The sequence below is a fragment of the Mesoplodon densirostris genome, chromosome X (assembly GCF_025265405.1).
Source record: "Mesoplodon densirostris isolate mMesDen1 chromosome X, mMesDen1 primary haplotype, whole genome shotgun sequence".
Lineage (NCBI taxonomy): Eukaryota > Metazoa > Chordata > Mammalia > Artiodactyla > Ziphiidae > Mesoplodon > Mesoplodon densirostris.
The window spans coordinates 78,763,136-78,778,667 of record NC_082681.1 but is presented as its reverse complement, the minus strand read 5'-3'; the positions used below and the strand labels follow the sequence as shown (position 1 = coordinate 78,778,667).

General features: G+C 38.5%; 1 protein-coding gene across 1 annotated transcript in view; it reads right to left on the bottom strand.

Annotated features, from left to right (window-relative positions):
• TEX11 (testis expressed 11) overlaps positions 1-15,532 on the bottom strand; it is a 378,612-nt gene that overhangs the window by 287,506 nt on the left and 75,574 nt on the right. The window contains exon 8 of the mRNA XM_060086496.1: positions 3,674-3,754. Coding sequence (XP_059942479.1) covers positions 3,674-3,754 — 81 coding nt within the window. The remainder of the gene's footprint in view (positions 1-3,673; positions 3,755-15,532) is intronic.

Here is a 15,532-nt window from a genome sequence, read left to right as displayed (position 1 = left end):
AATGCTGTAAGACTGCAAATCAATTACAGGAAAATATCTGTAAAATACACAAATACAAGGAGGCTAAACAGTGCACTACTAAATAACCAAGAGATCACTGAAGAAATTAAAGAAGAAATTTTAAAAATACATAGAAACAAATGACAATGAAAACACGACGACCCAAAACCTATGGGACACAGCAAAAGCAGCTCTACGAGGGAAGTTTATAGCAATTCAATCGCACCTCAACAAACAAGAAAAATCTCAAATAAACAATCTAACCTTATACCTAAAGCAACTAGAGAAAGAAGAACAAAGAAAACCCAAAGTCAGTAGAAGGAAAGAAATCATAAAGGTCAGAGCAGAAATAAATGAAACAGAAATGAAGGAAACAACAGCAAAGATCAATAAACCTAAAAGTTGGTTCTTTGAGAAGATAAACAAAATTGATAAACCCTTAGCCAGACTCATCAAGAAAAAAAAAGGAGAGGATGCAAATCAATAAAATTAGAAATGAAAAAGGAAAAATCACAACTGACACTGCAGAAATACAAAGGATTATAAGAGACTACTACAAACAACTATAGGCCAATAAAATGGACAGCCACGAAGAAATGGACAAATTCTTGGAAAGGTACAATTTTCCAAGACTGAACCAGGAAGAATTAGAAAATATAAACAGATCTATCACAAATAATGAAGTTGAAACTGTAATTAAAAATCTTCCAACAAACAAAAGTCAAAGACCAGATGGCTTCACAGCCTAATTCTATCAAACATATAGAGCAGAGCTAACACTGATCCTTCTCAAACGCTTCCAAAAAACTGCAGAGGAAGGAACACTCCCAAATTCATTCTACCAAGCCACCATTACCCTGATACCAAAACCAAAAAAATATATCACAAAAAAAGAAAAATATAGACCAATATCACTGATGAACATAGATGCAAAAATCCTGAACAAAATACTAGCAAACAGAATCCAACAACATACTAAAAGGATCATACCCCATGATCAAGTGGGATTTATCCCAGGGATGCAAGGATTCTTCAATATATGCAAACCAATGTGATACACCATGTTAACAAATTAAGGAATAAAAACCATATGATCATCTCAATAGATGCAGAAAAAGCTTCTGACAAAATTCAACACCAATTTATGATAAAATCTCTCCAGAAAATGGGCATAGAGAGAACCTACCTCAACACGATAAAGGCGATATATGACAAACCCACAGCAAACATCATACTCAATGGTGAAAAACTGAAAGTGTTTCCACTAACATCAGGGACAGGACAAGAATGTCCACTCTCGCCACTCTTATTCAACATAGTTTTGGAAGTCTTAGCCATGGCAATCAGAGAAGAAAAAGATATAAAAGGAATACAAATTGGGAAAGAAGAAGTAAAACTGTCACAGTTTGCAGATGACATGATAATGTACATAGAAAATCCTAAAGATGCTACCAGAAAACTGCTAGAACTAATCAAGGAATTTGGTAAGGTTGCAGGATACAAAATTAATGCACAGAAATATCTGGCATTCCTATACACTAACAACAAAAAATCAGAAAGAAATTAAGGAAACAATCCCATTTACCATCACAACAAAAAGACGAAAATACCTAGGAATAAACCTACCTAAGGAGGCAAAAGACTGGGACTCAGAAAACTATAAAACACTGATGAAAGAAATCAAAGATGACATAAACAGATAGAAAAATATATCATGTTCTTGGATTGGAAGATATTGTGAAAATGACTACACTACCCAAAGAAATCTACAGATTCCATGCCCTATCAAACTACCAATGGCATTCTTCACAGAATTAGAACAAAAAATTTTACAATTGGTATGGAAACACGAAAGACCATGAATAGCCAAAGCAATCTTGAGAAAGAAAAACAGAGCTGGAGGAACAGGCTCCCCAACTTCAAACTATACTACAAAGCTACAGTAATCAAGACAGTATGGTACTGGCACAAAAACAGAAATATAGACCAATGGTACAGGATAGAAAGCCCAGAGATAAACCCACACATATGTGGTCACCTAATTTATGACAAAGGAGGCAAGAACATACAATGGAGGAAAGACAGCCTCTTCAGTAAGTTGTGCTGGGAAAACTGGACAGCTACATGTAAAAGAATGAAATTAGGACACTCCTTAACACCACACACACAAAAAAACTCAAAATGGATTAAAGACCTAAATTTAAGACCAGACACTATAAAACTCTTAGAGGAAAACATTCTTTGACATAAACCACAGCAAGGTATTTTTTGACCCACCTCCTCGAGTAATGAAAATAAAAACAAAAATAAACAAATGGAACCTAATGAAACTTAAAAGCTTTTGCACAACAAAGGAAACCATAAACAAGATGAAAAGCCAACGCTTAGAATGGGAGAAAATATTTGCACATGAAACAATGGACAAAGGATTAGTCACCAAAATATACAAACAGCTCATGGAGATCAAAATCAAAAAAACAAACAATCCAATTAAAAAATGGGCTGAAGACCTAAACAGACATTTCTCCAAAGAAGACATACAGATGGCCAAGAGGCACATGATAAGATGCTCAACATCACTAATTATTACAAAAATGCAAATCAAAACTACAATGAGGTAACACCTCACACCGGTCAGAGTGGCCATTATCAAAAAATCTAGAAACAATAAATGCTGGAAAGGGTGTGGTGAAAAGGGAACCGTCTTGCTTTGTTGGTGGGAATGTAAATTGATACAACCACTATGGAGAATAGTATGGAGGTTCCTTATAAAACTAAAACTAGAACTACCATATGACCCAGCAATCCCACTACTGGGCATATACCCTGAGAAAACCATAATTCAAAAAGGGACATGTACCACAATGTTCATTGCAGCACTATTTACAAATAGCCAGGACATGGAAGCAACCTAAGTGTCCATCAACAGATGAATGGATAAAGAAGATGTGGCACATATATACAATGGAATATTACTCAGCCATAAAAAGAAACAAAATTGATATATTTATAGTGAGGTGGATGGACCTAGAGTCTGTCATACAGAGTGAAGTTAAGTCAGAAAGAGAAAAACAAATACTGTATACTAACATATACATATGGAATCTAAAAAAAAAAAAGGTAGGTACTGATGAACCTAGTGGCAGGGCAGGAATAAAGACACAGACATAGAGAATGCACTTGAGGACACAGGGTTAGGAAGGATAAGCTGGGATGAAGTGAGAGAGTGGCATGGACATATATACGCTACCAAACGTAAAACAGATAGCTAGTGGGAAGCTGCTGCATAGCACAGGGAGATCAGCTCGGTGCTTCGTGACCACCTAGGTGGGTGGGATAGGGAGGGTGGCAGGGAGTCTCAAGAGGGAGGGGATATGGGGATATATGTATGCCTGTGGCTGATACACTTTGTTGTACAACAGAAGCTAACACCATTATGAAGCAATTATACTCCAATCAAATCTATTTAAAAAAAAGAAAGAACCCATATCACTTTTTCAAAAACCCTTTCTAGTAAAGAACAAAGGAAGCAAAATATTTCAAAGGTTGGCTAAGTAGATATGATCTAAAATATAATCTCTAAAGGATCACATGAAGTAGTAATGATTCTTCCTAGAACTTGATATAGCATATTTTCAAATGCTTGGAGAATAAAGGCAGAGATTTCACTCACCATTTTGGGCAGCCTTATCAACATATCTTTACAGCGCAGTATACATGTAGATGCTCTTTGAAAATCCTCTTGAGCAACTGCCTGGGAAAGCAAAAAAATGTCAGTAACTGGTTAAAATGAAATAACAAGCTATTTGTCTATAAGTAAAATCTAACATATTTTTAACTGGTGTTAAAAAGTCTTAATTTCTTTTCTAATCTTCTTAGCAATGCTAACTGGTTGAGCTAAACGTAATAGCCAGCTCAAAATACAGAGAAATAAGTGATAAGAATCTTGGGTGAGACAAAGTTGACACTGAATGACAAGAGTTATTTCATTTTTCTGGAAATATCAAAATTGGTGTATTATACAATCTTATGTTATTATATTATGATATAATGCGATGTCTGATAGATGTTTCCCCAGCTTGAAGAGCTCTTGTATTTGTCTCCACATTAGAGGAGTTTTTTACATTAAATAGCAGTCTTTTGTCCTAAAACAGGTTCATAGTAACTTCATAGTCTGAAATGCTGTGAACATCTGCTACGAAAGGCAGTTTAGTGCAATCCTATCTTGGAGCTAGAAGAGCTACTCTGATATTTATTACGTATAACCTTGAACCTTATGCCCTCACAGCTTTAGCTTCCTCATCTATAAAACGAGGATACCATACTAAATTATCCCTTAAGATTTCTTTCAGCTCTACCATTCCATGACACTCAAATAAACGAAAACATCAATCACACATTACTTCCACACTTGTAGAAGAGGCTTGTTTCAGTCATTAAAGAATTTAGCTGATGAGGCATATTAAAAGAAACGTGGACACACACAAAAAAATAATTTTCTGAAGTACTTTCTCAGGGAAAAAAATCCCTATATTCACTTTTCTTTTCTCTTCTTTATGTGGTGTCAAATATTTTTGTGCTTTGGATAATAAAAGAATTAAGTAGAGAGAAGGAAAGATGAAGAATGTAAGAAGCCAGCTTCTCTCTAGTTTTCTCCTCTATCTACTTGCTGAATCTTAAGCTTGACATTTTGCTGAGTAGATACCCTTCTCTAAGGCTTTAATACTAGATTTTGTTAAAGGAGAAAAAAAACTGTAAGCACAAGAATCTCAATAAGCCAAATCTCAATTATCTATAGAGATTACAAAATAATATTCCCATCTATACAAATAAATGTTTGATGAATACGTGCTAATTGATTCATTATTCAAGGTGAAGAAAATCTTATTATAAAAGAGATACACTGAGTGACAAACATCAATATCAGAGGAGGATGCTTTCTGTTCTTAAAAGATACAAAACAATACAAGCCTTTAATAGTCAAAGAATCCATAAAGTGTCTATCAATACTCAGATTTTACAAAGTCCAAAGGTCTTTTCATGTTTTCCTAAAACTTACTGAGGTAGAAGGCAACTATTAAAAAACTTATTCAATGAGAAATTGATACAATACAATTTATTGATTTTTTCTTGTTAAAAACGAATATATGACTTTTACAGAGATCTTTAAAAATACAGAATATTTTTAAAGAATAAAATCAACTGTAATCTCCAAACTCAGATGATCACTACTGATATTCGGGTGTATTTCCTTTCAAAACCATCTAGGTTTATATTTATAGAGTTTGGATCATGCTTTATTGTTTTATTTAATTTCTAAATTTGAATTAAGTAAACAATCTGAAATTAAACATCTTTTTCTTTCAACAACAAAAAGTATACTGAGATTTTATCTCAGAGGAAATAACAGGTCTAATAATTCAAGCTAGTTTTGAAAATTTATTCATCTTGTTGGGCCAGAAATCAATGTTTCAAATCCAAACGATACAGAATTCCAGTAAAAGAAGTCTTAAGGAAGAGGCAGCATGATGTAATGCTGTAGAAACCTTTGGTGAGCATCATACTTACCAGTGGAGCTTTCTGAAAATCACATGCCCAGGTCCCACCACTTGGAGATTCTGAATCATTAGGTCTGGGATGATGCCCAGCCTATACTGATGTAGTAAAAAGAATATAGGATTTGGAATTCCCAGCTTCCCCTCTTCTTTGCTCAGTGAACTTAGGCAAGTCACAACCTCTTTGAGCCTCAATTTCCTTAATCGTAAAATAGGGATAGTAATGTCTACCACATAGGATTGATCTTATGAGGATCAAGTGAGATCACAGATATGAAGGCACTTCATAAACTGTAAGGCAGTATACAAAAATGTTAACATATTTAACAGTCAAAACTACCACCAGTGCCAAGAATTGTAACAAAGGAAGTTATCTGTTCTTGTGTGGTACTCACTGCTTGTAAAATCATATGCTAGCAGGTCTATAAAGTATTATAACTTATACTGATGGATCAAGGAATCTTAAGTTTCCCTTCCTTAGAAGAGAGAAGAAGGACTCCAAGGTTGGACCTGAACTGCTGCTGCAAAGGATTATTGCCATTATGCAAGGAATTAAATGCTAGACAGACTATCACCTAATATGCTACTAAGTGATGATGACAACACAATCAATCCAAAGAGAGTAAACTATGCTGAATGGATCCACTAAAAATTTATGCTAACTTCAACTGGACCTTCACTTTAGCTCAGCAAACAAGAATGTTACAGCTCCTAGTACCATGTCAAGTATATAGTAAATGCTCAGTAAAAATTAGTTTCCTTCTTTGTTGATTTTCTTAGGTCATTTCCCACCCAGATGTTCCAGCCCTTCTTCGTATTCTTCAAGTGCTCCATAACATACCACAACCTCCTACTGCACCTCTCCCAAAAATTACTTCACCTTCCACCTTATTAAAAAAAAAACTCATGCACTCCTGAACGTCTAATTCTTCTTTGCAGTGTAAAATACCTAACTTATGTCCCTTTCCTAACCAGAAAAAATCCACAATCTTCTTAATTTTCACAGCATAATTAGTTGTTCACCTTCTGTTTTACTGTGGAACTGGAACTTCATTCATATGAAAGCAATTATCCTAGTGTAATGTATCTGCTTATACATCTGTATCTTCCACAAAACTGACCTTAAGCTCCTATAAGAGAGGAACCACACATTAACATGATTTTTTTTTTGGCCACACCACTCACGTGGCTTGCGGCAGGGGTCCCTAACCAGGCCACATAGCAGGAGGTGAGCAGCAGGTCACTAAGCGAAGCTTCATCTATATTTACAGCCACTCCCCATCGCTCACATTACCACCTGAGCTCCACCTCCTGTCAGATCAGCAGTGGCATTAGGTTCTCACAGGAGTGTGAACCCTACTGGGAACTGCGCATGTGAGGGATCTAGGTTGCGTGCTCCTTATGAGAATCTAATGCCTGATGATCTGAGGTAGAGCTGAGGCAGTGACGCTAGCGCTGGGGAGCGGCTACAAATACAGATTATCATTAGCAGAGAGGTTTGACTACACAGAGACGATAATAAATCAATCGCTTGCAGACTCATATCAAAACCCTATCAGTGAGTGGCGACTGACAATTAAGCTGCATTTGGTGGCAGGCTTTATAGTGGCAAGTGAGTTGATGTACTTCAATTGTACAGTTGCATCTGGTGGCAGGCTTTAAGTCAGGATCCAACACTTATTTTAGTCTGTGCATGGCCCACCCATTATTTTATTTACCACTTCCATCCACGCCTCTTTCCCGCACTGTGCGCTTGGTCTCAATCACAGTTTTGGTAAGCCCACAAGCTTACCCTAGCCAAAATGAGTAAACAACAAACGTGCTAGAGAGCTTCTTTGAAAAGGGGGAAAGACCCAATGATGAGAAAGCAGAAGACTCTAAGACTGACAACAAAAAGAAAGCTGCATTTAAAAGAAAATACCAAGAGTCCTTCTTAAATTATGGGTTCATTGCAACGGTGATTCACATTCTCCAAGCCTGCTTTGTGTAATATGTGGTGACCGGCTAACCAACGAAGCCATGAAACCTTCAAAACTGCTTCGCCACATGGAGACCAAGCACCCTGCATTAAAAGATAAGCCTTTGGAGTTTTTCAAAAGAAAAAAACATGAACATGAAGAACACAAGCAATTATTGAAGGCCACCACTTCATCAAATGTGCCTGCACTAAGAGCATCATTCTTAGTGGCTAACCACATTGCTAAAGCTAAGAAGCCCTCTACTACTGGTGAAGAGTTGATCCTGCCTGCTGCTAAGGACATCTGTCGTGAACTTTTAGGAGAGGTGGCACATGCTCCTCTTTTGGCTAGCACCATACTAGTTGACTTGATGAAATAGCAGAGGATACTGAGGCACAATTGTTAGAGAGGATTAATGAGTCACCATGGTATGCAATCCAAGTTGATGAGTCTACTGATGTTGACAAGGTAAGAATGCTTGTTTTAGTGTGACATATTTTTCAGGAGGATGTGCATGAGGATATGTTATGTGCACTTTTGTTGCTAACCAACACCACAGCTGCAAAATTATTCAAGTCTTTGGATAATTACATATCAGGAAAACTGAACTGGTCATTTTGTGTCAGTATATGCACAGACGGAGCAGCTGCCATGACTGGACGGCTTTCTGGTTTCACTACTCGGGGTCAAAGAAGTCGCTTCTGAATGTGAGTCTACGCACTGTGTCATCCATAGAGAAATGCTGGCTAGCCGAAAAATGTCACCTGCACTTAGCAACGTTTTGCAGGATGTGATTAAAATTATCAACCACGTTAAAGTACGTGCCCTTAACTCACATCTGTTCGTGCAGCTCTGTGAGGAGGTGGACACAGAGCACACACGTGTTCTCTTATACACAGAAGTGAGATGGCTTTCTAAGGGTGGATCACTGGCCAGAGTTCCTGAGTTACGAGAGCCGCTCCAGAGATTTCTTTTAGAAACCAGTCACCACTGGCAGCACATCTCAGTGACACAGAATGGGTCACAAAACTTGCATACTTGTGTGACATATTCAACCTGCTCAACGAACTCAATCTGTCACTTCAGAGGAGAAGGATAACTGTGTTCAAGTCGGCAGATAAAGTGGCTGCATTCAAAGCCAAACTGGAATTATGGGGGTGACGAGTGAACATTGGGATTTTTGACATATTTCAAAACATTAGGAGAGATTTTGAAAGAGACTGAGCCAGGGCCTTCTTTCTCCCAGCTGGTAAATGATCACCTATCTCAGCTTTTAAAAGAGTTTGAGCATTACTTCCCAACCACAAAAGACCCCCGAACGGGGAAGGAATGGATCTGCAACCCATTTGTGAATAAGCCAGGTGAATCGACTTTGTCCATGCTAGAAGAGGATCAACTGCTTGAGACTGCAAATGACGGTGGCCTTAAAAGTATGTTTGAGACAACTTCAAATCTCCATACGTTATGGATTAAAGTCAAAGCGGAATAATCCTGAGATTGCCACAAAAGCACTGAAAAGGTTGCTTCCATTTCCAACATCCTATCTTTGTGAAGCAGGGTTTTCTGCAGTGACAGCAACCAAAACGAGATTACGGAGTAGACTGGACATAAGCAACACACTTCGGGTGTCACTGTCTCCCATCACCCCCAGATGTGACAGTCTAGTTGCAGGAAAACAAGTTCAGGGCTCCCACTGATTCTGCATTATGGTGAGTTGTATAATTATTTCATTATATATTACAATGTAATATAAATAGAAATAAAGTGCACAATAAATGTAATGCACTTGAATCATCTCAAAACCATCCCACCCCTCCCTGGTCCATGGAAAAATTGTCTTTCATGAAACCAGTCCCTGGTGCCAAAAAGGTTGGGGACTGCTGGCTTGCGGGATCTTAGTTCCCTGACCAGGGATTGAAAGCTGGCCACGGCAGTGAAAGCACGGAGGCCTAACCACTGGACCGCCAGGGAATTCCCTGGTCTTTTTATCTCTAGTGCACAGAGCATTTACTTATATAGCAGGCACTACATAAATGTTTATCCCTCTGTACACGTATTTGATCAGATTCATTTCCATCTCCTTCTGGTATATGACCCATTAATTACGCCTTCCTCTTTATCCAACTCCTCCAATCTTCTTCCTGCCTTTTTGTATTCTACCTATAATGTGTTCCTATATATTCTATTTTGAAAATAACGTTCCTTTGACTGTGCTTCTCTCAGCAGCTACAACTCAATTTTTCTTCTCATTGTCAAACATCCTGACAGAATATGGTATATTAATGATTCTCAAACTTTAGCATAAACAGAATCATATGGAAGCCTTGCTAAAACACAGATTGTTGGACCCTACTTCCAGAATTTCTGATTCATTGAGTCTTGGGTGGCACCCAAGAATTTTCATTTCAAACAAGTTCCCAGGTGATATTGATGCTGCTGGTCCAGGAACCACACTTTGAGAATCACGGCTCTAGACCAATCCTACACCAAAACAGTTCTGATTCTCTTATTTTTTTAGTAGTTGATTGATTCATTGATTGATTGATTTTTTGGCTGCGTTGGGTCTTCGTTGCTGTGTGGCGGCTTTCTCTAGTTGTGGAGAGCAGGGGCTACTCTTCATTGTGGTGCACAGGCTTCTCATCACAGTAGCTTCTCTTGTTGCAGAGCACAGGCTCTAGCCACACGCAGGCTTCAGGAGCTGCAGCACGTGGGCTCAGTAGTTGCAGCACACAGGCCCTAGAGCACGCAAGCTTCAGTAGTTGCAGCTCGTGGGCTCAGTAGTTGAGGCTCATGGACTCTAGAGGGCAGGCTCAGTAGATGTGGTGCACAGGCTTAGTTGCTCCATGGCATGTGGGATCTTCCTGGACCAGGGAAGTCTCAGTTTTGATTCTTTTTGGTCTAAGGGCCCTATAACTCTTAAAATTTATTGAGGACTTTGGGCTTCCCTGGTGGCACAGTGGTTGAGAATCTGCCTGCTAATGCAGGGGACATGGGTTCAAGCCCTCGTCTGGGAGAATCCCACATGCTGTGGAGCAACTAGGCCCGTGAGCCACAACTACTGAGCCTGCGCGTCTGGAGCCTGTGCTCCACAACAAGTGAAGCTGCGATAGTGAGAGGCCCGCACACCGCCATAAAGAGTGGCCCCCACTTGTCACAACTAGAGAAAGCTCTTGCACAGAAACGAAGACCCAACACAGCAAAAATAAATAAATTAATTAATAAACTCCTACCCCCAACATCTTATTTATTTATTTGTTTGTTTGTTTGTTTGTTTATTTCTGCAGTACGCGGGCCTCTCACTGTTGTGGCCTCTCCCGTTGCAGAGAACAGGCTCCGGACACGCAGGCTCAGCGGCCATGGCTCATGGGCCTAGCCGCTCCGCGGCATGTGGGATCTTCCCTGACCGGGGCACGAACCCGTGTCCCCTGCATCAGCAGGTGGACTCTCAACCACTGCACCACCAGGGAAACCCCCAACATCCTCTTTAATTAAAAAAAAATATTGAGGACTCAAAGAGATTTTGTCTATCTACCTTAAAGCTATCAATATTTACCATATTATAAATTAAAACTGAAATTTTAAAAAGTATTTATTCATTGAAAAATAAGGTTGAATATGTTAATATAAATAACACATTCTTGTGAAAACTATATATTCCAAAAATAAAAAAATTAGCAGAAAAGTACCATTGTACTACATTTTTACAAATCTGTAAATGGTTTAATAGAACACCTGGATTCTCATATCTGATTCTGCATTATACCTACTATAATGTTTTGATTGAAGTATATGAAGAAAATCCATTCTTACAAATATATGTAGTTGGAAAATAGTCTTTTCAGATAATTGAAGCTATTCTTCTTTGATACAACACCAAAACTAAGCAAGTGGCAGCTTCTTCAAGGTTAGCTGCAGTGTGAATTCTGGAACCATACAAATGAACTTTTACATTAAAATCCATGGATCTATCTTACACTTTGACTCCATCTTTTACCCATGCATGATTTTGTAACAATATGAACTGGTAATTTGGAAAGTATTAGTTAACTGAGTTATGTAGCTATACCATGGTTGACACATTCCATTATAACATGTCCAAAAAAATCACATTCACCCTCACCACTCTTATTCAACATAGTATTGAAAGTCCCGGGCTTCCCTGGTGGCGCAATGGTTGAGAGTCCGCCTGCCGATGCAGGGAACACGGGTTCATGCCCCAGTCCAGGAAGATCCCACGTGCCGTGGAGCGGCTGGGCCCACGAGCCATGGCCGCTGAGCCTGCGCGTCCGGAGCCTGTGCTCCGCAATGGGAGAGGCCACAACAGTGAGAGGCCCGCGTACCACAAAAAAAAAAAAAAAAAAGAAAGTCCCAGCCAGCACAATAGGCTAGAAAAGGAAATAAAGAAAATACAGATTGGAAAGGAATAAAACTGTCCCTATCTGCAGATGACATGATAGTTAGTCTACACAGCCAATTCCAAGAAATTTACCAAAAAATTCTAGAAGTAATAAGTGAATTCAGCAAAGAGATAAGATGTAAGATCGGGCTTCCCTGGTGGCACAGTGGTTAAGAATCCACCTGCCAATGCAGGGGACACGGGTTTGAGCCCTGGTCCGGGAAGATCCCACATGACGTGGAGCAACTAAGCCCGTGCACCACAACTACTGATGCCCACACGCCTAGAGCCTGTGCTCCACAACAAGAGAAGCCACCACAATGAGAAGCCCACGCACCACAACGGAAGAGTAGGCCCCATCTGCCACTGCAAGCAGAGAAAGCCCACGACCCAACGCAGACAAAAAAAAAAAAAAATGTAAGATCAACATATGAAAATCAACTTTAGAAGAATCACTCCTAGAATGGTGACTTAAAGATCTCTGAAACTCCATTCCCTGAGGAAAGCAATGAGGACTTTGGCAAAAATTGTCAAAATTAACTTTTTCAGAACTCTGGAAATTAAAAAAGAGTTTGCAATGATCTTAGAGGTGTTTACTCAAGAAAATCAGCTGATTTTTCTTGAATAAAAGAACTTGGTAAGGGCAACAAGCCTGTAGTATTTTAAATTGCTCATTTTATCCCCCTCTCCAGCCCTGCAAAAGCCTTGAAAACCAGTAGATTGGGAACCATATTAGCTTAGGAGGCAATGAAAAGGACAGAATGAGTTTGGAGGAGCCAAAAAAGCCCCATTCCCCAGAGAATCATCACTAATTGACCAGTCTGGCAGCTCCATGGAAAAGCCCCATTCATAGGTCTTTTGTTTTGAGATATAATTCATATACCATAAAATTCAACATTTTAAAGTGCACAATGAATTGCATTTTAAAACCACTGAAGTGGTTTTTAGTATATTCACAAGGTTGTGCAACCATCACCACTATTTCCAGAACATTTTCATCATCCCCAAATAAAACCCTGTACCCATTAGTAACCACTACCCATCACCTTTTTCTTCCAGCCCCTGGCAACCAATAAGCTACTTTCTATCTCTATGGATTTGCTTATTCTGGAAATTTAATATACACAGAATCATATAATACAACACATGGCCTTTTATATCTAGCTTCTTTCACCTAGCGAAGTGTTCTCAAAGTTCATCCATATTGTATCATGGATTAAATATTCCATTATATGGGTATGCTACATTTTGTTCATCCATTCATCAACTGATTGACATTCGGGTTGTTCCCATTTTGTTTTGGGTTTTTTTTTAATTTTTTATATCATATATATTTCTTATTGAAGTATACTTGATTTACAATATTATATTACTTTAGGTGTACAGCATAGTGATTCAGTATTTTTACAGATTATACTCTTTAAAGCTATTACAAGATAATGGCTATAATTCCCTGTGCTATATAATATATCCTTGTTGCTTATCTAATTTATACACAGTAATTTGTATCTCTTAATCCCATACCCTTAAATTATCCCTCCCCCCTTTCCCTCTCCAGTTGTTTCCTTTTTGGAGCTATTATGAACAATAATGCTATGAATATCTGTGTTACAAGCATTTGTATGAACATATGTTTTCAATTCTCTTGCACATATATCTAGGAGTAGAATTGCTAAGTCATATGGAAGCTTTATGTTTAGCTTTTTGAGAACTTCCAAACTGCTTTCGACAGCAGCTGCACCATGTTACATTCCCACCAGCAGTGTATAAGGATTTCAATTTCTCCATATCTTCACCAACACTTCTTATTTTCCATTTTTGTATTTATACATATCTGAGCGTCTGCAAAGTGGCATCTCATTGTGGTTTTCATCTGCCATTTCTCCAATGACTAATAATGTTGAGCATCTTTTCATGTGCTTATTGGCCATTTGTTTATCTTCATTGGAGAAATGCCTACTCAAGTGTTTTGCCCATTTTAAATTTGAATTATTTATACTTTTACTGTTGAGTTCCAAGAACTCTTTATGTATTCTAGATGCTAGATAATTACCAGTTATATGACATGCAAGTATTTTCTCCCATTCTGTAGCAGCCCACTGACTTCATAGTGTCTTTTGATGAACAAAAGTTTAAAATGTTGTGACTTCCCTGGTGGCACAGTGGTTAAGAATCCACCTACCAATGAAGGGGACACAGGTTCGAGCCCTGGTCCGGGAAGATCCCACATGCCGCGGAGCAACTAAGCCCGTGTGCCACAACTACTGAGCCTGCACTCTAGAACCCGCAAGCCACAATTACTGAGCCTGCGTGCCTAGAGCCCGTGCTCCGCAACAAGAGAAGCCAGCGCAATGAGAAGCACGTGCACCACAACAAAGAGTAGCCCCCACTCACCACAGCTAGAGAAAGCCAGCACGCAGCAATGAAGACCCAACACAGCCAAAAATAAATAAATAAATAAATTCATTTTTATAAAAGAAAGTTTAAAATTTTGGTGAGGTCCAATTTAGCGATTTTTTCTTTGCTTGTACTTGAGGTGTCATATCTAAGAAATCATTGCCTTACCTAAGGTCACAAAGATTTACACCTATGTTTTATTCTAAGAGTTTTATATTTTCAACTCTTACTTTTAGATGTTTGACCATAAATATGGGGGGTTATTTCTGGACTCTCAGTTCTTTTCAATTGATCTATATGTCTGTCTTCACGCCAGTAGCACACTATCTTGATACTATAGTTTTGCAGCAAGTTTTGAAATTAAGAAACGTGAGTCCTCCGGGCTTCCCTGGTGGCGCAGTGGTTGAGAGTCCGCCTGCTGATGCAGGGGACATGGGTTCATGCCCCGGTCCGGGAAGATCCCACATGCCGCAGAGTGGCTAGGCCCGTGAGCCATGGTCGCTGAGCCTGCGCGTCCAGAGCCTGTGCTCTGCAATGGGAGAAGCCACAACAGTGAGAGTCCCACGTACCGCAAAAAAAAAAAAAAAAAAAAAAAAAAAATGTGAGTCCTCCAACTTTATTCTTTTTCCAGATCGTTTTGCCTGTTTCAGGTCTCATGAGTGCTGATATGAATTTTAGGATTAGGGTATCAATATCTGCAAAAAACAAGGAAGCTGGAATTTTGATAGGGACTGAATTCAATCTGTAGATCAATTTGGGGGAATACTGCCACCTTAACAATATTAAGCCTTCCAATCCATGAATATAGAATATTTTTCCATTTATTTGATCTTCTTAACTTCTTTCAATAAAATTTTATGGGTTTCTTTCACTTCTTCTGTTAAATTTATTCATGAGTATAATCCCTAAATAAAATTCTCTATTCTCAAATGACATGATCTTATATAGAGAATATCCCTAGAAATCCACACAAAAAAACTAGAAGAACTAATAAACAAGTTCACCCAGGTTACAGGGTACAATAAACAAAAGTAAGTTGTATTTCTATTCACTAACAATGAGTAAACCAAAAATGAAATTAAGAAATCAATTCCATTTAAATTACAACAAAAAATTAAAAATTAGAAATAAATTTAACAAAAAAACTGCAAGACTTATACACTAAAAACTATAAAACATTGTTGAAAGAAATTAAAGAAGGCCTAAATAAACAGAAAGATATCCCA